Below are 27,869 nucleotides of genomic sequence, written 5' to 3'. Positions count from 1 at the left end.
GTGTTGGTCCTAAATAATTTATTATGGTAAACTTTGTACCACTCCTCACTGTTAAACATAAACGCCTGTAACAAGTCTTGTCTAGGCATCGAGACTCTGCGACGCACTCTTTTTCTGCAACCTATGTGGACAAAGATAACATTGAGAAAATCATTGAGTTGTGATTTAACCATTCAAGATCTCATTATCCCCGACCTTCAAAGCAACGCGGGCAATGCATGAATATTTGATCGCGTCTCCGTCATCTACATGGCCTCAACAATCACAAGATTTATCAGATGGTGCTCGGATGAATTTCGATATGTAAATGCTTTATAAAAAAAGTCATACATAAATAACACTGACTGGGATTTGAGTGATTGGGAGGTGCTCGAAGTGGTTAAGTTTAAATGCAAGACCTGTCTCTGGTGTTCTTTAAAGGAGTATTGCAGTGTTCTTCTCCCGCCTTTTTGTGAAGCCGGTATCAGTTGCCTCTCTGAATCCCTTCACTTCCTCTGTGGCAATTGAAGGACACATAAAATTAAATGCAAATACAATGTGTTAAATCATTCTATGGGAGCACTGACCTTTCCGGAGGTACAGAAGGTCTAGGAAAATGATTTAGGGATGGAGAGCCAGAGAACAAGACAACTAGAAGGTTGCATTTGTTCTTCCTCCCTTTGTGAAGTCCACTTAAGATTCAAGTCGAGGAATTCCCTTCCTCTTGATTGCAGTCATCGGATAAGTATGAAAGCCTGTGACTATGGCAGTCATTTGATGTTTTATTCACTGCCCTTCCATTTTCATGGTTCCAGTTGTTCCCGAAACATGTTTTTAATGCAGGATATCTTTGTTATTTGCATTCTGTACTGCTTTTCACCATACAATACTAATGCTTTTAAATCCCAAACTGCTAATAGTTGGAAGCGTATTCGGGTTCACCAGGTTTTATTGCATACATTGTATATAATACCGAAAACAGAAATGCAAGTTCTCATTAAATAAACGTCAAATATCCAAGGTAATCGATAGTTTAAACTATAGTTGATGTATTTTTTTTTCCTTTAATTTATTTAGTGCATTTGGAAGAACATTGTCAACCTTTTACACTACACAAGCAGTTAAAACAAACAGTCAATTAGTTATCATCTCACATTTCCGTAAACAATGTTAAAATACATAGTACACATATTGAAAAGATTACCCCAAATTAATTGAGCTATTCAACTTTATCACAGCCCATGGCCAGATTTGTAATATGGCAGAAGCTATTACCAATGATTCTGCTGCCATGATCATGGCCCATAATTGGTCTGATGACACAAGATTAAAAATCATATAACCATTCTCATATTCCCCTTTAAGTACCCCACGGTTGGTGAGAATATGTCTGAGTCTCAGCATGACACAAGCATAATCTGCAAATCCTGAGTTCCCGTGGTATATTCCTAGCCAAGTCCCTGTATTTTCAAAGACTGGGAGGAGATTAAGGCGTAGCGCAAGAATACATCTGGTCAGTACGGGGTGCTTACTTTAATTTAATAGGTCATCGGAGAGTCAATAGTAAATTCTGATGGGAATATTCTGCATATCGGTGGAGCTTGGCTAAGTGGTCAACTGCTCATGACATATCCAATTGCCTTGTTTTCTGCTCAAGCGTCAATAGATAACAATCCTGCCACGATTGGGGAAGATTTGTCTTTACCCAATTCCTTAAAATGGAACATAACCAAATCAACCAGTTCTCTATACTATCTGCTTTTGGAGAATCGCCAAGTATGAATAGGGGTTAGATTCAGTAACATCACATCCTACTGCCCACTAACCTGAATCTTTGCCCACAACGCACATGTCGCCTTCTCCAAAGAGACTTTGGCTAGGGAACCCCAAGTTCCAACTGAATTGCTTCAGCTGGAGCCCTTACTGGTAAGCCCACCAGGGAACGTAGGATCCTTGCCTCCAGTTTTGGTAACCAGTTGATCAGTCTTAGAGGGAAAGCCTCTAGTGCATACAAAATGCTCAGAACTATGAGAGACCTATATGTCCTAATCTTTGCCTCCACAGATCGCCCGGCCCATACAAATCGATAGTTTTCTTTGAAACCATCCATTTTCGCCATGCTTTATAAGAAATGGCTTCTGATACATGTTTCAAAATCATCTTTGGTCTAATATTCAGCCCCCAGGTATTTGTACTCATCTACTTGTTCCAATTCGGCCCCACCTAGGCTCCATTGGAAATATGGCGCACGGTATGCCCCCCTACCCGCAATCATTACCTTAATTTTTTTAGCATAAGGACTCAAACCCAAATCTTTAGCAAAGAAATGTAAAGCTTCCAGAGAGCGTTGTAGTCCTATAGACGTACGGTCCAAGATAACAGTATCATCCGCATATGTAATACGATGAAGAGGCTGATGGGCCTAATGTGGTGAAAATTACGTACTACACAAAGTGTGACTGCTAACTCTGAGTGCATGAAAAGATCTAGTGGACCTTTGCGTAATAACATTTTGTACGCATTGGTGTGGTGATGGTTAATTACAAATGTTTATACCACGACTTTGATTGTGACACCATCCCATGATGATGTGTTCATTTGATCAGCCTCATTCTTCAATATGGGCCCTATTTCTTTTTTTTTTTTAAAGTAAGTCTTGCCTTCGATCACACGCCCCCTTATTTTGTCCCTAGCTATGCCAACGATTAATTTTGTAGTGCCTTTTGTAGTTTGTGAGCTGCAATTCTGGGAATCTCTGATTTTACTAATTGGTGTCCTTCCTGACTTGTTCCTGTGTATCAAGAGTGGTCTTGCCCCAGCACAGTGTGATTTTCTCTAGCCGTTTCCTATTGTCGCCATTGACCTTTCAGCTCTTCATCCTTACTTTGATTGCCCATAAATGTTTCCCCTTCTAGCATTGACCCAGGGTTTAAAACCGCATTCCACCATTTTGAATTTCGGTGTAAGTGTCTGGTCATCTGGTTGTACAGCTCTGCGGTGTAGTTTTCACTTCACGCTGAACCTCTCCCATCAGTCAAGCAACGGAGGCAGCACACATATATGGCCGATCGATAGTTTGATCATTCAAGAGGGGTGAGCTAGTGGGGACCGGATCTGTGTTTGAATCTAAGGGGGCGGGTTGCTGTCATCCTTTCCAGAATACAAATTAAAGAGGCATGCTATGGATTCCTGATTTATAATTCACAAGGGGTTGGAAAGTGTGGTGAGACTGGGAATGGTCCACTGTACACCTCCTCAGTGGAGCTCAACACATTGCTTTTGAGTTCCAAAGGACTCCACCATCCCTTCACGCAGCCAATATAATGTGCCTTTCAAAGTGGGACAGGTTGCTGTCCAGCCGATTGGCAGATTATTACATTTAAGTAAATTATTTTGGTCTAGTGGAAAATGTGATGTGGTTTACACACACAAATCTGGGGCGCACCACTAAGCTCTGTACCTCGTTGTGCTGTCCCTGCATGCAACTTAATGCCTTTGGAGGTCTGGTTTCCACCTTTACATTGTATCCCTTTTTTCACAACCTCTTGCTCCTTGCATCCGTGATGAGGCTCGTGCCCCTCCTGCTACACACCATAACTCTTTGTCCCTGTGTGCCTGGTTCTAAGACTTAAGTCTACTGCCATGATTGAAGCAAGTGGAAGGGTGCAGAAGGAGGTGACGAACAAAAAGGTGGCATGGTGGTTGATACAGACTTTTATTCTTCGTCAAAAGAAAGAGAACAGCCTATCTGTCCCTATTTCTATGCAGTGTTTCCCTGTCCCAACTAAAGACTAAAAAGGATCTGTCAGAATGTCGCTTTAACGTAAGTGTCCGCCGTCCTGTGTCAAAATCCCTAATATTGTCCCTCATAGTTACTTGTAACTAAAGAAGATATGGATAAAATGTTAGCTGCTCTGGAGAATGACTCCCTTCTCCAGGTTTTGTGATCAGTTTAGTTTGGGAATTTCAATAGTTCTCACCACGAGGAAGGCCTCCCTTCCCCTGCTTAACTTAATCTTAACACAGCACATTTCAAACGGTTTACAAGGGGGGGGGGGTGACTCCTTCCCCTGGTTGAAAAGTTATTGTAACACTTTGTTGTCAAAGGCCAGGTAGAATGACTCCCATCCCCTGGCTGGAAGCCTGTTCTTACTTTAACCACTTGATATCAGTAGGATTACTCCTTCCACTTGATGCTTCTCAATATAGTGTGCTGTTTACACTAGACCCAGAGGGGAGGGGGGATGACTCCCTTCCCTGGACACTCTCTAGTGGCTCCTTTGTTTTAATACCATATAAAGTTCTAACTGTGATTGGGCCCAGACCACCACCCTTCTTCTTTGAGTCGGCAGACCTGGTTCTCTAACCTGCCAAGTGCTGACTTGAGGAAGGTGACTCGTGTCGCTCTCTGGACTTGGGTCCTTGACCCGGGTTTCTCTTCTTGGACTTCCCCTTCTTTGTTCACTACCCTGCCAAGTAATGCCACAAGGAAGATGACTCAAATGTTTCTCTTTGTTAGAGTTACTGACCCTGTTTTCTCTGATTCTTCTTGGGAATGCGTCCTTGACCCTTCTCTGGTGGTCAGTGGAATTCCCCCATCCACTGACACGAAGAGGAGGAGCTTTCAGGTAGGTCTGATGCACATGAGAGCCAATCTGGGTGACCAAACTATTAGGCCAAGGGAGAGTCGCTAATGCCTGCCTCTCTTCTAACCCAAAGTCCCCTCTGGTTCTCCCGTAACCTCCCTTTACCTTCACAGGGATGTTGATACATTGCTGGGGTTTCCAAAGACAAGGGTTTGCCTCTCTGCTGCTTCAGGTTTCTCTCTATATCTGCAACAACAGTGCGACTTCCCTCTGTGTGGCTCGGCTTCTCCGTGGTTCTCGTCGCTTCTGCAACGGCAGCACGGTTTTCCTCTCTGCAGCTCGGCTTCATTGGGTTTTTCTCTGCATCTCTCAAATCAGCACAGTACTTTCTTGCATGGTTCAGCTTCCTTCTGGCATTCGGGACCACTCCTGTGGCACCCAAGAAGAAAAACTGAAGTGGCTCTGCAGCATCCTCCTTCTCTGTTTCCCCAAGCGCCTTTGAAACCCCCTGCGCCTGAGGCTTTCCACAGCTGCTTCCTGTATCAGCTGGATTTGACTGGTATTTTTGTACCGCTTTTGGTTTTTATACAATGTAGCCAGTTCCCAAATGCCTCATTGTATAGATAATTCCTCTTTTGTTGTTTTGATCTTGATATGGGTGCAGGGCCACCTCATAAAAGTACTTGTGTGGCAAGTGATCTTCATGTCTCCTACACTGTTCCTTGTCATACTTTCAGGTTACCTATAGTTTTGCTACCTGATACATAAGTTTACTCTCTAATAAGTGGTTATTTGAGGAAAGAGACATTGTAGTGTGTGTGGTTCTGTTGATTTTACGAGGGCTGTACCTTTAATGATCGTACTCATCCCTAAAGAGGGCGGGGGAGAGTCTCTCCCACATTATACCACCACCAGGGGGGGGGACTATCGAGTAGCAGCCTCACCTCCTTGGCCCCATGGGAAGGGGCTCCCACTTGGTGAAATGACGACATCTAGTAAATCCTCATACAGGACATTAACCTGAACTGCACTCCTGAAATATTATAGTGCGGCAGTAGTCGCACTATTGTTAAAGTGAGTATTAAGTTCCATAGGAAAAACCCAAAAAATCAATTACTAATAACCTTTGACTCGAATGATCGATTTGGCTGAAATTTTGCAAACAATATTGTCACAGGCCCTCCCCCACCGCTGCACCCCCTGAATGGACATTTAGTGAATGATATGTTCCCATTGCAAAGCCCTTAAGCACATACATATTATAAGAGAAGGGATTCACAATGGCATACCAAATAGCATTATGGGGACATGAATGGGAGCTCGCAGAGTCATGACTTTCCACATCTGCTGAATTTCAAGCTTTTTGTTGCTTTAAATCTGCTCAACTCATCTGCACCGTAACTAACGTTTTTACAGTGAATATACAGATAGATGCTGAATCTTTGTCGTATGAGACCCCTTTTAAACCCAGGTGCCAGAACTGCCAGTTGCGTTGTTTCTGGTCCGTACAGCCCTTACTAAGAGTCGAGGACAAGCTGTGCTTTGCTGCATGTGCGACAGGCTATTATATCCAAACGTCCCTACTTACAGCTATCTATTGTTTTTTTTCTAAATAAAGGGAATTTGGGTTGAAGATGTTGCTTTTCCTCGCATCTTGTGTGAAACACATGGGTGTATGGCATTGAGGCTTGTCGGCGCCTGTGCGATATCTCTGCGTGCAACAGACCTTGCAGACAAGGCCCCGAGATAAAAGAAGATTCCAGGTTTACTTCTGACTGCTTGAGCCTAAATTGTGCAAAACACGTTTATTATGCTATTAAAAACTACTTACTTCTTTAGAGGTTATCCTGCCACTTTGTTCTGCCTACAGCCGCCAACCCATGGAATTGTTGCAGCCAAAGAGTATTTTCTGCTGTTTTGCACTGAGTCGCAGTCCTGTTTTGAACCTGTGAGAGCACTGTGAAATACTTTTATTTTTTATTTTGGAGGTGTCGGTGTTCGAGGGCAGTATTGAATTGATGATTGGTGAATAAATCTAGTAATGTACATATTCAGGTGAAGCCAGTTTAGTAATGCAATAATTGTATACAATCTTCCTAGGAGTTGGTCAATACTAAAAAAGGAGATAGTTTGAGTTAACACCTACACAGTAACCAGACCTATATAAAATTGTAACTACGGTAACAAGCGTATTTTGTGACATTACTAAGAGTCTGTGAATATTTTTATAATTATTTTGTATGTCTTCCCCTCTTGCACACTATATTTTTTCCCTTCACCCAATATGTTCTTTTGAGATGGATTTCTAAAATCTGGCCATACAAGTTATAGTGAACGGTAACTCTGAGAGGTTTGCCAAAACGTAATAAGCAGTATGTTTATGATCAGTCGAGTCTTATTTTCAGGAGTGTGTGATTGGGGTCAGGAGTCCACACAGTGAAGCACACAATTTAATTTAGACAAGAATGTACAAAAATACTTTATTTATTCTGGGCCTAAAACACATACTAAAAAAATGAAGCAACCAGGTGATAACGCATGACACCTAATAAACATATGTACAGTTACCATAGGTTCTAAAAGTCATCCAATGACTTAAAGGTAAGTAAGTGGTGTAGTAAGATTGAACCAAATCGCAAGAAATGTTCCCTAGCTTCAGAAGTCTACTCCCTATGAAGAGTGGGGCCTTGTGCCCAAAAGTCACAATCTTTCACCCCAGAATGTATCTAATGCAGGGAAAGTACTTGTGTTGGTGAATGTTCAAGAGAAGAGATGCAGCAAATGTACTGGTAGGTAAAAATGTGTTCTCATCTTTCTGGTTGCACTGCTCAGGTGCTGTGGGATGTTTTCACCCATGCATCCAAGCCCTACAACAGTACTGTGAATTGCTGGTAGCAGAAACATCAGAATGGCCACCGGAAAGCATGCTGCTCGCCAGAAATCATCAAAAAATGCGCAGTAAAAATCTGAAAGATGGGCTGCCATCTACTTTTGCCATGTCAGTGAGCACAGGAGATCACTGCCTAAAACCACCATTGGGATACCCACACAGTAGCCTGAAACCACTTGGAAAAAGCAATGCTGATTGCAAAGGAATACAGATCTGTTCGAAAATCTGTTTTATTTGGTGTCAAAAATTGCTAAAATCATGGCTCACAAAACCACCAAAAAGATCCAACCTTCCCGGGGGAGGGGGTGTTTCACATTACTCTACTGCACGAATCCACATCAGTACAATATTAGCAAGAATCCTATGCTATCAAAGTAAAATCCCCTTTTTAAAAAATAGACAGCTGTCAAAAATGGGTGCAGTACCGTTGCTCGCCTCCGACAGGCGATCTAAATTCTGACAGGAGAGCTGCATTTCAGAAGCTAAATATGCCAAGCAAGAGAATTCCATCAAAATGCCATATAGAGTGCCACCCAGTGATTTCATGTTGAAAAATACTTGGTTTAAGGAGATATTGCTTATTTTAAAGTTTATAATGTTATATATATTTTTATAAAGAACTAAGTTGCAAGGGACTAGAAGGCAGCCTGATGCAGTTCAGACTTCAAAAGGTTTGCTTTCCCATGAGAACCCTTCACACCTCAGGCCTATACACCAGAAGGCAGGATAACGCATGGTCATGTTAATCAGCTGGAGAGTGGCACCCTGGTCTGCTGCCCTCAGTCAAGACAATGGATTCTTTCAGCTAAATAGGATATGCTGATTTGGGTGTGCCTGAACAACACTGCTCTGGGAGAAACAAGACATGTGACCTCTGAGTCGAGCCAGATTCTGGGGGCGGGGACAAGCCAATGGGTGTACTGAATTGAAGGCAAATATATGTTTTATAATAATACTGATAACTAATTGTAACCAGCCGATAGAAATGAACAATTTTGAGATTCTTAATATGAAAAATTCACTCACAGTTTGAGACTAAGCTGAAATCCGTACAACGTTCTGAGACCAAAGCCCGGGATTTATTAATATTGGGGGTACAGTGTTTATGCTAGAAACATTACAACTTACAGTGATATGCTCAGAGAGGGTGTGTATGTGTAAGATTTGGTGCAAAACCAATATTGCGAAACCCACTAAAATCGCGAATAAGTTGTCATTTCTGAACTAAAGCTCTTAGGAAAATCAGAGTTGGAACAGAATGCGCCTTAATTAATCTGTGATGTGTACATGTATTCTCAGCAACTTGTGTATCTGGGAAACATGTTTTGTTATGAAAAATTGATTTCTAAGTAAAAGCAAAGGGGAGTTTCTTCACTAGATTGTAAAATGGCAGCATCACTCTGACTCATTCTGACTCACTACTCCTTTCTCCAGTCAGGGCACAGAGAATCCTCTAACCTATCAGGATCCTCGGAGGGTTGGGCATAGAAAGTCAGCCTCCACACCCACTTAGAAAACACATAAAAAGAGACTGCTGAGACCCAGATAGGGACTTCTCTTTCCACTACTCACCGATTCCTACGAAGCGCTCTGCCAGACCAGATCCAGACAAAGACTCCAGACTCCAGATAGATTCAGAGACCAGACTCTAGAACCCAGCTCTAGAACCTTAAGCAGGGGCCTAACCCAAAAGCTGAACTCTTCTCAGCAGGCCTCAGAATCCAGCAACCTAACTATTCAACAACCTTGCCGTGCTGTTCGCTTCTAGCCCAGAACCCCGTGCCAGAACCGAGATCCAGAGAAAGCAGAGCTGTATCCAGAACCCATCAGATCAAGTTCGAGACCAGACCGCTGTGCAGTGCCTATAGCAGACCAGAGGCTGTGCTGTGAGCAGAACCCAGAGGGCCTGAAACCTGGCCGGTGGCAAGAGAACCGCAGCCCAAACCTAACCAGATCTGTGACGATGTCCATTCTATTCCAAAACTAGGAGTAGCCAGTCTAGAACTGTACAGAACCAATCTTAGGCTAAAGTAATCTTATCCCATCCATTTCAACCTGTCCAGAACTGCATTCAGAATTTTGTGTCCATCCTGTGATTTCAAATCTGTAAAAGCGTCATCTGTCATTCTGAAATCTTGACTTTATTTTTGAAAATCTACCTCCACAAAAACGTCCTTCTCTTTTGAACAACTCCTTATAGTTTTTCCGTAATCGCGATTTACGCACGTGGAAAAAGTGCCACGAATTGCAATTTAGCTCCATTTCATTTTCTGTCAAAATAGCTGTCTTTTGCTTGCAACTGCTGACTTTCGTTTTCAATCTGATAATCATTCATGAATTATTGCTAGTGTTGACCTGTACCAATCTAAAGTAACCATTACCTACCCTGAATCTCCTTTAGTGAATCAAAATCATTTTTAGCATATTTTTCACTTCATTGCAATCACATCTAAAAGGACTTTGCCTGCTTTAAATCATACCTGTTCTCTCTAAGCGTGCTGGACGGAACTGGGATTGAACTGCATTATTAATTGTATTCTTGAAACCTGTGTGTCCTCATTTCCATCTCTTCCTATTGCATAAGGGGGGAGTGAGTTGTCACAAGGGAAAAAGTGATCATATTATCTCTTGCTGAAACCATATCGAGTTTATTTCTGTGTTGCCTTCTTTCCCACTATTGCCTTTCCTTAAACCATAAAAGTATTCTCTCCTACCTTATCCTTTTAAAACCAACTCCTGATTAAAGAGTATGCTATTGTAATATTACCAATTGTTGACCACTATTATATTCATAAGTGTGCTATCAGATATTATTTTGTTCATAAGTGTGATATATATATATTGTTTAATTTTTCCAATAAACCTTTTAATTTGCAAAACAAACCTACTACTTGGCTCAGTGAGGTCAGGGGAATTCAAAGAGAGGGGCGTTATATAAGTGTTCGTCTTCCAGATTTAAGAACTTTGACATCAAAATATATATATAAATAAGGGCTTCCATTGGGCATCCCAGACTAGGCATCGACTTAGTTGGAGTGCTGGATTGAAGTCACTTACACTCCCAAGTCTATTGTTGATAGCTTTTTCTAATGATTTGTATGCCATTTGATACTGTCAGCAGTTGTTGCATTTTAATGGAATCGATAGTAATTGTGGTATCACATAGATACTGTATATATTTATCATTATAGTATTGACTGAGCACAAAGTGTGTTATTGTGATTGTGTATATAACTTGAACCTTATTTATATAAAGAACTATGTTATTGCTAACATAGTGGGGGCTAGGGGACTACACTGTACTTAAGAACCGTCCAGCAGCACCTCCTGAGAGCTTAAGCCTCGATTGCTCGTCCATTGCTACCGATTGGAGAATCTTGTCTGGGGTGCTATGTGCTTCTAGTCTGCCATATAGAGGGCAGGGGTACAGATAAGCCCCCTCTAGTCTTTACAACGCTTTCCTCACTGCTACCCCTGTCAGTCTTTGCCCAACCTCCTGATAAAGATGTATTTATCAATGCACAGTCCATTGCTGTGGGAATGTCGTCCTCCCCCCTCGTGTGTCAGTCGTGCGTCGTCAAGCTCTCTGTTTTAGGCATGTCCATTGAAAAGGTGGAAGAGTTCATTGTTTTACACCAAACCACATGAATATGGGTTTTAGAAATAATGATCTCCTATGCCGAAGGCCTTTGCGTAATCAGGATAGACTTTGACCTTAATAGAATGGCAAACAAAGATTGTTCCACATAAAACGTGACTAAACACCCCATTACGATTATAGAAATTTTCTCTATTGCAAAAACAGCAGCCGCTAAAGCTTGTTCGCATGCTAACTGCCCTTGCATCACTGTATCCAAGGTACCACTACAGTAGGCCAATGGCTTATTGCCCATGGTGCTTTTCTGCATCAACACTGCTGTCATAAGCTGGCCATCCAAATGTTAAAACAAATAAAATTCCTGTGTGTAATCTGGGGTGGCCAGTACAGGTGCCAAACTAATGAGCTGTAAAACTGTTTAATCATTTCTGTTGTCCAGTGTAACTTATGGGCCTTTGTCTTTTCTGCTTCCCTAATGGCCTGTAAAAGTGGCCTTGTGTATGTCACGTAATGTAGAATCCAGGCTCTACAGTAATTACACAGGCCCAGGAACTTCTGCATTTCCTTAACAGAGGCACGTCTGGGGCTGGCGCCTACTACTGCTGCCCTGTCTGGTAGTACTCTTTTACCATTCACTGATGCGAACAGCCCCAAATAGAGTACTTCCTGTTGGCAATATTGCAATTTGGCCTTGTCAACTTTGTACACCTTACAGGCCAGTAACTGTAGGAGTGCAATGGAGTCCCTTTGGCAGTGTGGCTCATCGGGACTACAAACTAGCAGATCATCCACGTACTAGATAATCGTGCTAGGCACCTGAATATACCCAAGATAGGCATGCAGTATTCTTTTAACTATGCATCGGCTATAGCAATACCGATGGGTTTCCTAGTGTGTTCGAACCGCACCTGACCCTGTGTAAATTTTGTAGGGTACCTCGGCTCTGGTTTGAGTGGAATCGAAAAGAATGCATCCACTACAGTAAAATACATGGTTTCCTTGGGGATGCTATATAAAATTGTCGCAAGATTCAGAACAAATGGAAATTCTTTTTGTACCACATCATTCAGTGAGTGCAAATCCTGAATCATTCTTCAATTGCCTCCTGTTGATTTTTTTACAGTGTATATTGCTTTATTACACAGGACGTAGGTGGCATGGTGATCCCTTGGTTCAGTAGGGCCTGTATTGTCTTTCTAATATCCTCCTCTGCTACCCTTGATAATGGACTTTGCCTTACCCTGGGCAGCACCACGCCTGGCTTCAGTGTTATACACACAGGGGTCACATATTTCAGTAACCTCATGTGGATTTGTAGTCCACAACAGTGTAGGCACATGCAAGTCCTCATCAAAAAATGGAGGTGGAGTTTATACTGCCATCAAGGGACACTGCACTCTTTAGTACTGTATCATTTTATCACAGGGGATACAGAATTCTAGGATTATTTCCCCCTCTTTGTCGTTATCTTCAAACAATTTTTCTTCCATCCTTTCAATTAGCTATACTGTTTGATCTACACAGAGCACTGTGCGCCACTCACATCTGTCCCTCTCCATTCCCAACAGGACAACCCTTTTGTCCAAAACCAACAACCCCTGTAAATCCAGCAACCAGATTGTTCCCGCCACCACCTCAGGTGACACTGCTGGACAAAAGATGAAATCAGTGGACACTCGCCAACACTGGCAATCTGGGGCACCGCCTCCACGAGCACAGTGATACCATAAACATGTCCGGGTCTACGGAAATCTTGCGAACCACCTCTTCCCTTGTCATTGCATGTATTGTCAACATCACCCTTAGAGCGCATATCCCAACCGTGGAGAAGATTATACCTTGATCTGTAAAGGATATAGTCCTATTTAAATTGCTGAGTGGGTCCCTGTCCAGTAAGTTGACTGGGAAACTTTCTGAATATAGTACTACCTTCCCTCCCACTTTTACCTCCAACTCCTCAGTGTATGGAACCTTGGAAATGGCCGCAGAGAATCCCTAGCCGTCAAGATATTTCCTTCCATGATGCATGATTTAGTTGCACGAGAGTCCACCATGAATATAAACTGTTTGTTTCCTATCTCCGCCTCCACCAAAGGTTCATCTTCAGGGTGGATGGTCGTCGACAAGAATGGACATGCATGGGCTTTCTGTGGGCGGTCCTAATCGGGGTACGTGTTCGTTCCAGGAAACTAGAAGGGGCCACCTCACACCACTGCTGCTCCTCCAAAGGAAGCAGCAGCCCCACTTGATACCCTGTTCACCGGGGCAGCACTGCCCTATTGCTGCTCTGGTGGATGCCGCACCTGCATGTCCGATGCTTGAGGCTGCTGATTGTGTTGCCCTGTCGATACCCTTGGTTCTGATATTCTTGACCCTGTTGTGGATACCATGCTGCTTGGACCCTTGGCCCTGATGTTGCAGCCCCTAAGTATACCTCACTGTAGACCCACTCCTGCATTCACTTGCAAAATGCCCCTACCTTAAACATTTCTAGCCAATTCCAGCATTGAAATGGTCTGAACCCACCCCCGCTGTCCAAACCCTCCCCCTCTTACTCCTCGAAATCCCCCTCATCTTCGCTGCTGCCCTCCTTGTTGCCTCTGTGGGCTGGGATATTGTTGCCCCCACCCCACTGTCCTGTCCTCCTTCAGCCCAGAGTGCTGCAATAGTGGTACTCGCCACAACTTGTTGAGTTCTCTCTGTCCCCTTTATCTGTACAGGCGTAGAAACAGGCACCTGAATGGCAACCTTTGGCAATTTCTTTTCTATCAATTTCGCTTCCTCCGCCTGGTGCCTCTGAGCTGTTTAATTCTCCCGTTGCTTAATCCTTTTGTAATGATGTACTATTATGCTCTGCCTTTCCGCCCACCCCTTTGCCTCATTAATCACAATTTTATGAAGGGCATATGCACTTCCTTTGGCAATCCTCTCTTAACAACAAAACAGAAGAACGATATTGAGCGATCCCACGGTGGTTCTGTCTCAGCTCGCCACCTCTCTTGTAATTTAAGAATGAATTTAGCTGGATCCTCCTCAACCCCGATTGTGCACTGCATCAAGGATTGTATATCGGGGTATCTGGGAAGGCCCTCCGTAATGCATCCCATACCAGTGTTCCGACTCCATTAAATGATGCCCCATCATGTGCATCGTCCCCAGGGTTATTCCCCAGAATCCCTCCTTAACCCACACGTCCCTAGCCAGGTCCCCAATGACAGCAACAATCAAGCTCTAGAGGTTCTGTGTCGCCAGGGGCACCACTGCTGTTTGCTTTTCTAATTTGTATATCCACTTGCTCCCCCCCTTAGTTGTGATCTGCGGGAGTGCCTTAATTAAATTATTTTTATCCATTTGGGGTCAGGGTATATACTGTGTCCTCCCTGCCCCCTTGCGTATGAGGGGCATCTGCATCTTTGCCCTACTTCCCACTCCCTTCTTTGTGACTCCCCTTCCCTTTACCAATGTCATCCAGCCGGCCCTGTTCCTCAACCTGTCCCCGCCCAAAAACCACCTCCTTGTGGGGGGTACTCTAAGCCACCTCTTCACCCCTTTCTTCTCCTTTGGTCTGACCCTCATAAAACCTATCATCGCCCTCTTCCTCCACAATCTCTCCCATCACTGTATTCTTCTCTCCCAAGATTATCCACCCAACCGGGTTTCTTTCTTTATCAACACCTACACATCTTCTCCCTTAATTATCCAGCCTAAGCAGCACTTCCCCTAATTTCCAGTCTCCCGTCTCAATGCCCGTATATCCGTCAGTGTCTAGGGGATGTCTGTATCTTTCTCAATTCTGTTAGCAATCCTGTCACTCTATCCTCAAACTCCCTTGACCTGTAACTCGCTGATACCGGTACTTCTGGTGGGGGAGCGGTAGCATGTGGTACTGGTGTTACAGGGGACCCTACTGCAGCAGAAGGGGTCCCTATTGCAACGGGTACATAACTTTCATTAGTGTATCCTTCTGTGGGATATGCTGTCAAGGGATATAATCCCGCACACTCCAAAAGCAACCTGTCCTCTCCTTCTCCATTTCTGCACTTCGCATCTTTCTGCCTCTGCACCTCTATTCCACCTCCTTGATCTTCTGCGTCTTTGAACATACACAGAGATCTAGCATTATCTTCTTCAGCTGCTTCCCCTTATATTTTGCTACTGAAAATGTAGACATGTGTTCCAAGATGCTCTTGTTGTCTGACCCCTACCCTGGTCATGGGCAAGGCATCCTCCCGCCTCCTGTCTCCGCGATCCACTGCTTATGTTTTCCACCCTGTCATGATACAGTGGCAGGGCCTTATACATATGTTCTGTTGGTGTTCCACCCCCCATGCTAGTGATACCTCTTACTAACCCCCGCAAAGTCCCCCCATCCTTCTCTATCACCCTTTGTTGCATACACACATTACTTAATAAAATCATCCTATACCACAACACACCATGATGCACACAATTACCACCCCTTTCAGGGCTTGTTCTTCATCCACAAACATGAACACAATAAACTGAAACAACAAACTAAAATAACATCTTCTCATTCCAGGCCACCAACTAATTATACAAAGCCACTACTTTTATTACTGTATTCTTCCTTTAAATAATATACTGTCTTATGGTACCACCTTCCCTCGCCTTACGTGGCGGGGCTCCCTGCCTTACCTCATAATGCCTTACCGAAACACACTACACCTAGTACAAATGTACACAACAAATAACCCTGACCTCATCCACGACCTTGCTCTCCATGTTCTCGCACCTTTCACACTTCCCATGCATCTGTCCCTACTTGGTATCTCTTATAAGAGTCTACTCACATGTGTGTGCTCACCTGAACTCCTCCTTCCCAGGGTTCCAACACGGGTCTGCACTCTCTTCAGAGCCGCGCCCGGCCTTAAAGTGCAGAGAGGACTTCCCTTAAAATGGCTCCTGCTAAACCACTCTAAACACATGTTTTTTCGTGACCGGTCGCTGTAGGTGGACGCAACTCCTTCTTGAGAAGCGGCCTGGAAGCCTTTGCAGGTACAGGCGTCCTGGGGGGTCATCAATTGAAGGTCAATCCCTGAATGCTCACACCAGAGAGAATACAGAGAAGAAAAGTCCTGAGTCGATTTTGTAAGGATAAGAAGGGTTTAATCTCACACGCAGATGAGAGCAACTAAGAACGTTCGGCCAAAAGAAGAGCAGAAACCTGTAAAGGTACACAGCATCATAATGATGCAACAACATAAAGTAAAAAACTGCGCTGCTGATTGGATGGACCCTATACATGTTCCACCTTTACCCATAAGGGATGCCGTCTATTGGGCCCAGACTAGTTTGTCCGTCTTCCATCACATGGATGCTGCAAGGATCATCTCCTGATGTTGAAGGTCAGAAAACAAATGAATTGCTCTCCTACCATACAAATATGTTATCACTCATACTGTGCACTTGCCAGGCCTTAAAACGGACACAAAGGAGGTTCTGTGGCCCTCTAACTTTCAAACACACATTTCACTCGCTCCCCTGCATGCCATCCGGCTCCAAGGTCTCCACCCTCGTTTTAATCTATAATGTATCTCTCCCAGCACCTCGCAATACAAATCAGACGATTGTCACTTCATCGATATGCCCGGTCCATCCTCTTTGAGCATTTCAAGACTCGTTGCTTTGGTGCCATGTCATTTCATCGCGGTACGTTTTTTCGCAGGGTTTTTTACCCCGAATTATTTATTTTTTTTAACGAAGAAAAAACCATCACATTTTTTTTTAACCCAAACCCCCTATTCCCTTTAATGTTGTATGTATTCCTAAACACCCACACCCCATATATAAAATTGTCTAACCCCCCCCCTAAAAGATTTGATGGGTTTTTTCATAAAAATATTCATGATAAAAAACCCAGCGAAAAAACATCCGGCAATGAAACATTGTCATACCAGCCTTTGTTGGTTGTCAAAGGGCACCTGGTGCCGTGGAATTTGAGGATCTTAAGGTTTAGTCAGTTATATGGGCTATAACTCATGGTCACCCTGGAATGGGCCGGTTCATGCTTTGGCCAGTGTGAGATAACATGCACAGCAGGCGCCAGTCTCTGATCGTGGCCTTGTAGGGCACATTCCTCCCGAACATCTTTGCAACACTGTTAGAACAATGAATAGGTGTTTGTTACGGTCGGGAGTGGGACTGTCCTCATGGGATTTCGGGCATGGCTGGGGATTTTTCCTGTCTCCCGCTTTTGGGCTTAGTGCATGCAATTCTGCATTTACTGCGCAGGCCTTCCCTTCTACCTATGATTACTAATATCTATGCAAAAATAGCAATGCTGCTCGCGCCTTATGCTGTACTAGGTGGATAAACTATAGTTGGTTATATCGGAGTGGGGTCCTGTTAAACTGGTAGTTAATCCCTTCTCAACACTCAACCCCTGCTCCATGGCCCATCATAGTGCTTTGAATGCATCTTGCCTCACTCTAAAGTGCTTAGGGGAGTGGCACGGGGCTGCCCCCTTCCCAACAGGATCCAGGAAGGAGACACGGACACAGAGAGCTCATATTTTTGGCTATAAACTTTCATTTAACAAACAAAGGGGTTGGAAAAGGCCTTGCTGTCCCTGTGGTAGGAGGTGTTTTCCTACCTCAACAAAAACTATGGGTCTGTCCATTGTCATGATGTCCAAATCAAAATGTCCTGTGTCTGAAATCCTATTCTGGTACTCACACTCTAAACATAACTCTAAGGTGAAACAGGTAATGTCTTTAGCCTTGGGAGTGCACACATTTAATTATTCATGTTCAAACGTAATGGCGTAACTTTAACATAAAAGATCCAATGGATACAATCCACAGTTCTAGGCAAGTGTTCCCTTCCCCAGGTTTTCTTTTGCAACACAACGGTACGTACGGGTATACATTTTCCTTAAATGTCTCTAAATAACAACAAAAAAAGGATGACTTGCATGTTAAGCAACTTAACTCTGCCTGGTGTACTTCTCCTGCCAGGTTTTTATCATGTTTCACCTTGATAATGTTTACAAACTTAGCTTTGCCTCGTATACTCTGCTGTCAGGGCTTTTCTCTTGAGCGTCACTTAATAGACTTGCAAACTCTACTGTGCCTGGTATACTCTCTTGCCAGGGCTTTTCTTTAATGTGCTACATTCAACACTCTTGCAAACTTCAATGTGCCTATTATACTCTCCTGCCAGGGCTTTATCATACGTTTCTCTTGATACAAACTTCACTGTGCCTGGTATACTCTCCTGCCAGGGCGTTTCTCTTGGTGCACTTGCACACTTAATTCACAAAGGTATTTGGTGGCGGTTTTCTCATTAATTTCAGCCTGCTTTCTTTGTAATATCTTGGTTTCCCTCTTTACCTATATACACTACATTTTCTTACTTCATCCTTTGGTGTCCTTCACACCATTATTCTTATTTGCTTGCAATTCTGCATAAGCTCCTGGATATCCAGCACCCATCTCTCCCTTGGTGTACCTGTTTTTCCAGTGCACAGTGTTCAGGGAGCGGAGATTCTCTCTTTCTGGTTTGTTGCGTTTGTGCTTCTTAGGTGGTTGCCCTCTTCTTTGCTGCTTGCTTCCCAGTCGCTCCTCCCCTGGGATCGTATTTCTTGGAGGTGGCTTCCCTCGCCTGTTTCCTCTTGGCTCACCCCTGGTTTCTGGCTTCACTGGGATAGCCGCTTCCACAGCTGGCTTCACATCCGGGGATAATGTTCCCCAGCCACAGATGGACCGGATCTCTGGACAGCGTGTCCAGCAAGTCCTACTTCCTGTGTCATCCTCTCGCTCCCATTCTCCTTCCTCCTTGGTGGTCTCGGCTGTCTGGGATTCCTCCAGCCAATGGTCTCTCTTCCAGCCATGCTGGATGTACTTTTTAAATGTCCCAGCACCTATCGGTGGTTCCCTATAACTCGAGAGTGTTCTGTGCTTGTCACTGCCTGTTATCTCATCGCAGTGCCTTTGTATTCATTAGAGTTTTATTGAGTTCTAGGTAACTTATGCACACCATAAGGGAAGATATCTGCATTTGGGTCCCTGGGTGGTGGAAGGGAGACATAACAAAAGGCCACTAAGTCATGGGGAACAGAAGGGCCATCCCTGAAAAGGAAAGAGGAGTACCATGTCTCATTCGCTGATGTGCATGCCCCTTGAAGGTCACCTTCTCCATGTCACCTTCCCCCAAATAACTGCCCCCAGGGTCAAGATCATGCCTCTGGATAGTGAGTTGCGTAATCCATAATTACTAGGATGTAGCGATTCCTGAGCATAGACATTTGTATCAGTAAAGACTCCTGGCCAATAAAATCTGGGAATTATCTGGCTGTGTTTTCCCTGTTCCCTGATGTCCTGTGGCTAAATCGGAGTGTGAAAAGCTCAAGAACTACCCGTCTATGACTCTGGGAGACAGCTAGCTGTTTACGGCATGCACCCTCAGGGATTATGGCACCTTGATAGAGCAAACCTTTTTTTAGAAAGAAGGGACTAGCTTGACTTCATCCTTTTTCTTCGGTAATGACCTTACTAAAGTACTCTGTAAGAGTGGAGTAATTCCTTTGAACAAAGGCCAGATCAGTTAATGGAACACCCTCTTGTTCTATCTCGTCTGGGATTTTCCCAACTCTGGGAAAGAATGCCGCCCCAAATCCTTGTTTCCCTTGCTGTCTTTTATTACTTCCTGCGGTTTCAGGAATAATGTCTTCTCAAGAACCCTTGGGCCATGTTCTCTCCCTCTTTTATGGTGAATTGTTATTCCTGTGGTTAAGTAGGAGGACTTTGATATCTCCATGGAATCCCGGATCAATGACTATCGCCATAACATCGAACCCATATTTCCATGCCAAGCCAGACTTGGATGCTAGTGTAATTTAGTTTTCTTGATTATGGGCTAATGTTTGTACTTTAGTGAATTAGTTGTCTGTTGTCTGGGAGTATTATAATTTCCTCATTACTGAAATAAGCCAAATCCTAAAGATTCAGCTGTGGCTACCTTGGGGGTTTTGGCACTGGAGCTTTAACACAGGTCCCCAACTTTTATGAGTTCCCACTTCTAACACAATATATGGCGGATCAGAAGTAGGGCGTAGACGTGGTAAAGACATTTTTACTGTGAGCTTTACTTAAAGTAAAATAAGGCCTATCTTTCCCTATGACTATGCTATGTGCCCAACCTACTTTACTATGTCAGTCAGTGTAAATGTCCAAAATAAGTCTGTCCACTGTCCAAATCGAACCTATCTGAACTTAACACTAACATTTCTGAGCCCGGGAGAATGACTCCTTTCTCCTGGTTACTGTGTTCTTCACCGGCATTGCATTTTGATTCTTCTGTTCCATTCAGTAGACCAAATGCAAATAGACTTTTGTTACCTTTTTTAGTCAAGTTCTGTAGCTCCCTCAGGGGACTGTTTGTATCCTTTTTTCTCTTCCTCTATAATTATCTTACTTCAATTCAAGTTTGTTCTTTCTCTTGTAGGGTTTGTAGTTCCCTTGTATATTCTTTTCCTCTCGTATACTTTGACTACTCAATTTCCAATAATATTTCACCCTTTTCTAGAGTGCTGTTTCATGTCTAAGGTTTATCTTCTTTCTGTAAGAATTGTATTCCCCAACTGTCTTTTCCTCCTGTATTCTCATTTTTACCTTTGCTATATGAGCTGTCTTTTCCCAAAGTGAGACGTTGCCAACTTTTCTTCCCTCTCACTTTGTAGTATTTGTGTTTCTTTCTATTTCATTGACACAGTTCTGGTTTCTTACTTTATTTCGAATTCCCTTTGCACCAATACTGGGATGGGTTTTGTTTGCATTATTTTGAGTCCCCCTTGCCCATCTGGTATTCCCGTTCCCTTTATTATCTTGTGTGTCAGGGGCAACGGTGCTGGTACCTTCTGGACATCAGATTTTCCTGTATCTGCTTTGTAGCTCTGTGGCTTACTTTCTGCAGTGTCTTCTGTGCCTTGCGCTCGTCTTTTAAATGTCACTGGTGCCATGACTCAGACCCGGAGTGATTTCTTCCTGCTGGTGGTGTCAGCGGTGTATGCGGGCTGCCCACCATGACTGCTTCGTGGTCATGCCACCACCAAACTCTCTTCCACCGGACTTGGATTTCCTTCTCTCTGACACACCGGTCTCCCAGTGTTTCTCGCTTTTCATCTGAACCGCTCTGGCATATGCGAGCTTCATGTTCTATGACAGACCCGCCTTCTTCTGTTCTTTAACGTACAGTGGGCTTTCCCTGGTTCTCTTTGTGTTCGTCTCTCTCTCGGCTCCCCACCCTCTCTCGCTGGTTCTCTGACATATCATCCCTTATCCCCCTGCTTGGCACAGTCCATTGGAGAGTCTGATTTAAAGGGATATCCTCAGTTTGTTGTTGCTGACGATATTGGTTTACTTTAGCTTCATAAAACTGATAACGCTCTTGTGTATTATAAAAGTCCATATAAGCCATCTTGTAGAGGGCCTTGGGTAGTTCCTCCCAGGACCAGGAGTCCTTGTTCCCAAAGGGGGAGACTCTCCCAGTGATTTCACTCTTGCCTCGACCGCTAGTGCGGATGTTTTTGCGAAGCAAGCTCACCTCCCTAGCCTCATGGGGGGGGTGGGGGCTACCCTTGGGGAGAAGTGACCAGTTACCTCGGTTTATCCAAGCACATATAAAAGTAACCAAAAATCCAAGTGTAAAAACTAGGGTGATACAAATGTATCTCCATTGCACTGCATTGCAAGATGCTGTGTGCAATATTAAAAAGTTTGGTGTTCCCAAAGGGTACTGCATATAATTCTGCCTAACACCAGTACTGAAGTCTGAAGGATTGTTCAGTTTCCCCATAACAAAATGAGCAAAATGCCAGAGGAGAGAAGTTGAAGTCTTTACTTCACGGTAAAATGTCAAGACAGGTTGGAAAGCAAAAGGTGTGGGGGTCCATAGAACTATGGAGGGGATAGTTGCTAAAGGGAAAATGTTTCCTAACCTATTCCTTCAATCCAGGTGTGTACATAATAAGCCTTTATCACTCTGAACAAGCACATATGCTAGACCCAAATAATTCGTAGGAAGTGCAAAACATGTGTTGTCAATACAATACAAATATTTAGGATTGTAGCTTTGGAGCTCTATTGTTCGTTTGTGGAGGCATTACTCATTTACATGATTTTATCAATTGTATCTACTGATAACAATGGTTCATTATGTCATGTTATAAGATGAATTACTCAATAGCCCTCTACCCTTTGTAAGGTATTGGGTGATTGATTGTAATGCTTTCTATTAAAAAATGGGTCAGAACAATATTTTAGAATGAAAAGGAAGTAATGTTAAATGGACAAAACAACGTTTTTTTTTAAAAAAAAAGAAATTTGCAAGTCACGCTTCTCAAAGAAAAACACACTATGGAAAATAATCACAGCTAAAGTTAACAAAGGCTGCTGTAGGATCATGTTTCTAATGTTCAAATTCTACACATTCAAGCAAATTTAGTATTATCTTTATTATTTATGCTGTATATGCATCAAGTCTACATGGGTGTATAGATGCTGACAATACATATAAGAACTTCAACTCCAGTTTTGTAATATGAACAGCAAAGAATGCAGCGTGTATTTCATGTAAAATTCAGTTTTTTTTTTATTAATGGCCGTTTTCCCCAAAGAAAGACCACATATATTGTAAAAAAAAAACTTTGTGAGGAAAGGTACAGTTTAAAGAAAACCAATCAATTAAAGCTCTGTAGGTCGGGCAGCTGCATGACTTGCAGGTCAATATGAATTGGACAGTCTATGCTAAATTATGCATGAAAATTGCCTTTTTTTGTAGAAACGGACAGTCTATTTCCATCTACGACATCTAGGTGTGTGTCAAATTCTGCTTTTCAGCATCGCCAAGACGTAGGTGGCCGGCAGGATTTTGTAAAAACTTTGGAGATGGGTCCAGATGTTCAATTGCCATTTAAGAAGTCCTATCTTTATAGATGAGTCACCCAAGTGTGGTATCACTGTAATGTATTTTATTGTATACTGAATAGCATTAATAGTGAGATGAAGAAGATGCTGTGTTGATCGTTATATTAGTTCAGGAATCTCTACACACCCATAGACATCGTGCGACATGGCCCGAAAATGATCTTCCAATCCTAGTGTTGTCGGTAGATGGGTAAGCCGTGATGCTTGGACCACGTCTGTTAGTGCACTGATATCCTTTCCTCTAATCTGCTTATCGCATACAACAGTCGTGGCTCGAGCTGAAGCTTCAAATGTAAACATAGTGCAAGAATGGCTTATTTAGCAAATATGTTGTGGCCGAAATTTCAGTATGATAAGTGTCTTCATGACCTTGGGAGCAGTTGAATGCACACATGTGTGTATGTTTAGGGCTTAGATATAAGCGGATTGAAATTACAGGACGATATGGCACAAAGGCAAGGCAAGCTCGTCTCCATCTATTGTGGCAGGAAGCCAGCACATGAGAAAACTGCATGCATAGAATTCTCTCATAATCGGAACAAAATAGTGAGTCACTTGATAATTGTAACCAGAGGTTACACCATGGCTCAACCTGACTTGCCATCCAACTGCCACTTAGCTGAACCGCACATCGGAGCAACAGGTTCACCTTTTCAATAAAATGACCGCCGCCGACTTGACCTGCTGGAGCATCACTCATCGACCCTTCATGGTGGCTACAACTCGACCAGACCTTAAAAAGATTCTGTTGTGTGCCCTGACCGGCACTGCCAAAACCTGCCTTTGAGCTATGCAGAGCTACCACATTTGAGCCCACTAGCCACCCGCTTGTCGCTTGTACACCAAATATCCATTGTACCTGAACTGAGCTTGATCGGCACACACCATTGCTCAAAGCTGAGGTTTGATGCTGTTGAACAACCTAGGAATTGAACCAAGGTACTATTGACCAATAACTGCCCCGTGAGTCCATTTAGGCCCCCGCAACTGGTTAGGTCACTTGCACCTTTTTTCTTACAAAGACTTATTGTTGTGGTTGATACATTGCTTATCACTCCTGTATTCATACTTTGTGCTACATTTCTCTGTTCTTTCCAGAGGTGTGGGTTTTGTACAGTGTTTTCCTAGATAGTTTTTTTGCAGGTGGGTGTAGTTAAAGTAAATGGATTTTTATAGAACCTTAATTGGACATTCCCTTTATTTTGGACTGTATTACTGTGTTGTTTGGGTCATTGCTGGATCACATTCACACCCCCCACTTACGAGAATAGCCTTTCCTCTGCCCCGTTACCACAAAAGGCAATCTCTTAACTATACCTCTTTTACCTTTTAATTGTGTTGGCTCTGCGTTTGTAGAAGTGTGAGGGCTGAGTGGGCATTACCCCCTTACTCATCCTTGTTTTCCTGCAGCGCAGAATCCAATTTGCCACAATTAGTGGAGAAAAAATACTTCCGATGGGGAGCACCGCTGAACTGCCATGTGTTCCATCGCTGTCACCAAACTGCATTGTCTTTCGGATGAGTTTACGCTCTGCTTGGTGGGTTCTGTTAAGCAAAAAGGAATGTGCTTCGTGGATTTTGCATAAGTCACCCTAAATCCTGAAATTTGACTGCAGCCACACGAGCTCGCCTCCCCCCTCGCAGTTTATTAGCTGCACGTGTAATTATATTCTACTGAGAGCCCAGATGTGACATTTTACTTGTCTCGTCTGGAATGAGACCGGAATTGTAATTTCGCCCAAGGGAATAGTGGCAAAATGCAACTGCGATGCTGTGTGGGTTTGTTCTGTGGTCTGGAGAAGCCGGGTGTAGTGACCTGGAACTTTGAACTATTGAATATTGTCCGTATATTACCCCCAAAGAACCAGATGCCTTCAGCTTGGTTATCCGCGGACACTGTGAGGTGCATTGAGCCCCTTGTGTTGGAGTTTTTATTGCACGGGTCAGTCTAGCACTGCGAGTCTCCCGTCTCTCCATTTGTGAGGCTTTTCTCTGTAACTTTTTTTTTGTTTTAATTTTCTAATGCCGTGCTTCTCCCACACACGTCGCCTTCCACATGCTGCGGGGGTTAGTGGGCACGGTTTATTAACCGTAATTTCTTTTGGGGTGGGGGCGTTGCAGAGATTTTCAGACGTTTACATTCTCAATGTGGGTGTCACTATTTTAGATTTAGGTTTTGGGTTGTACAGGCTGTGTCACGAACCCTGCTGAGTCACTTATACCTAAAGTTAATACCGAACAGTTCAGTTGTGCTGACTAGTTAAACGACGTCAATCTATACGGAATACACTTTACTCTTTTTCATTGAACTTTTTTAAAACGTCGAGGTAAAACGGGCGTCTTTTTTGCGTTTAGAGCCAATCCTGGTCATTGTTTTTGCTCGGAGTGCAAGTGGCCTGCGATTAAACACATTGCCACAGAATTGGCCCATTTCGTCCACCGTTATGAGCAGCTGCGGTTAACGTCACGTGCTTTCCTTTGCTTTCACTTAGCCTTAAATCCAGAAGTCCTCCTCCATATGAACTGTTACATATTCATAGCCTTGGCCCTTCGTGCGTCTGCTTCATTTTCAGCGTTGCCTCCTGGGGTTGGGGTGGTGGGAGGGTGGGGTTGTGTGAATGGCGGAGTGGTCGCAGTTAGAAGTTAGAACCCACAGGGAGGTTGGCCCATGTAACTGTAAAACATAGAATCACGCTCAGACAGCACTACCCCACCCACCCCTGTAGGTAGGGCATATGCACCCTGTATGCTCCCTACACATACCCCGTGTGCACATATACACTCTAAATGCACGCCCACTGCGCACCCAGTACACGCAGAATTCACCTGCATTTAGCCTCTCATCTACACACGCTCCAAACTAGAGAAGCAGACACTTTACAGACTACAGTTTCTTATGCGGTATTGAGGTCAGACCAACTGAGCCCCCCGTCTTTGAAAGTGAGGGAAACGGTCGGAATTGCACCCGCCTGATCAGTGGGCTGCCAGCAGCATTGATCTATTTCAGATTAGTGCAGTGACTTAAATAGGCCACAGACATGCTTGAAAAACACTCGCTATGTAGAGAGGAGAGGTTAATAACAAAGTGTGTTGTGGCTGGCAAAAAAGGATATAGTTAATTTGGGTCGGTGTACTTAAGAGTCTTCGTCTCTGTGCTTAGAAAGTGGTGCTTGTGTGAAACTAACATAAAAAGGCAGGCAAAGCGTGCAACCTAACACAATTAAAAGCCCTGAAAACCGCATATTTGAACTTTTATGAAAATCATTTACTGGCATTTCTAAAGCACGTATGGCAACATTAAATATATACATTGCAAACTCAATCTGCATCGCCTAGATGAACTGGTGAAGTAAATGTAGTGCGTGTTCGTCCAGGGCGTATTTTCGCTCTGACTGTACCTTCCGACAGGCTTAATTTGTCTCTGCTTTTTGGGGATGCAAAAGTTTCAACCCCGTTTTAGTGGTGAGCTCTTCAAAAGCGTCAGAAGCGCGCTTTGCCTGTTTTGCTTTCACCCCCGTGGTGCCATCTTCACTAATATGGACTCATAAAGCAGGCAGCCAGCACACGAGGGCGCCACAGCCACCTCAGCCCTGCCGGACAGGGGGGTCACAGGGAGTGCTCGCTTCCAGGAGGAGGTCCTCCGCGGTGTGTGGCTTTTGTTCGGGGCCGACGGAAGCCGAGACCCTCCTCTTGTCACAGTGGCTGCTCAGGCCGAGTGGCGTCATTAAATATTCAGTTGCAGGCCCAGCCTGGAGCGGCTCATTAAGTCTGCATTGAGCCGGGAGGTCGGCGCGCAAGCCCTGCCCCAGACGGCAGCAGCAGCACCGCCACCATCATGCTCCGGCTGCTGGGGGCTCTCAATGTGTTCCTGCTTAGTGGCTTCTCTAGGATGAACAGCCTGTGCGCCCTGCTTTGCTTTAAGTACAGGTAAACGGCAGCTCCCCTGTTACTCGTGATATATCGCGATATGTTTTCCTGTGTGCGTTCCCCTCTGGACCCCCAGCAAGGTCTTTTCTCGAGGGCCGTGTGTGTAGCTTACCCCTTTGCAATGTAGTGCTATCTCAGCAGCTTCGCAGCTAATGAAGCTCATTATATACAGGTTTCTGGGATCTGTGTTTCCAAGTAGATTAAGACTGTGTTTCACAAAACTATTAAAGTGTCTGCAGCTCTGGGGGGTTCTGCGTTGCCCTTGTATATAGATCTAGTTTTCCACCGAATTGTCCACTCAAATCCCCTTTCCTGCAAAGTGTTGCAAAGAGCTGTCAAAACATAAGCATTAACGAGGGCAATATTATTACACACTTGTATTGGTTGGTGCGTGTTCGCTTTAGATTGCCTGGCCTTTTATGTTCCACATATTTCAATGCTGAGTCAATATTATTTATAGACCACGCGCGGAGAGGAGGTGTTCTATTTGGGGTCGAGTGTCTGTCTATGCAAAACGTTACATAGTGGAACGATGTATGGGGCACGAAAGTCAACCCTTGCTTTGCCCGTTGGAGTTAAAAACATGTGTATCGACTAATGAGCGTCTTAAACCCGCACTATTTCTGTTTGTCTACAGAAAGTGCTTCCAGACGGCGCACTTCTATGTGGACGACAGCAGTTCACCTCGCGTGGTGCCAAATGAAAGCATTCCCATAACGCCCATTCCAGGTGAGTCACGTCGGGCCCGGTTGGTCCCCGGTGCTTTGAATGAATTGAAATAAATGATTCTTATCTGTTGATGTATGGGGGTGTGGGGCAGTATTTCCTTTTACTGTGTGGAACATGTCTAATTTCTTACATAATTTGTTATGAACCTTCATTTCAATTTGTTCAGATGTCTCGATGTGCACATGCCTGTATGATATGATAGGTTATTTATAACG

At 43.8% G+C, this 27,869-nt stretch overlaps 1 protein-coding gene across 2 annotated transcripts in view; it reads left to right on the top strand.

The window, feature by feature from the left end:
- Positions 1 to 27,869, top strand: part of PTPRG (protein tyrosine phosphatase receptor type G) — a 1,528,043-nt gene that overhangs the window by 1,131,001 nt on the left and 369,173 nt on the right. For both annotated transcript variants that reach the window (XM_069643751.1, XM_069643750.1), the window contains one exon: positions 27,563 to 27,654. In XM_069643751.1, coding sequence (XP_069499852.1) covers positions 27,563 to 27,654 — 92 coding nt within the window. The remainder of the gene's footprint in view (positions 1 to 27,562; positions 27,655 to 27,869) is intronic.

Source organism: Ambystoma mexicanum, chromosome 2p (assembly GCF_040938575.1).
Source record: "Ambystoma mexicanum isolate Mex_15411 chromosome 2p, UKY_AmexF1_1, whole genome shotgun sequence".
Lineage (NCBI taxonomy): Eukaryota > Metazoa > Chordata > Amphibia > Caudata > Ambystomatidae > Ambystoma > Ambystoma mexicanum.
This window is presented reverse-complemented; position numbering and strand designations above follow the sequence as displayed.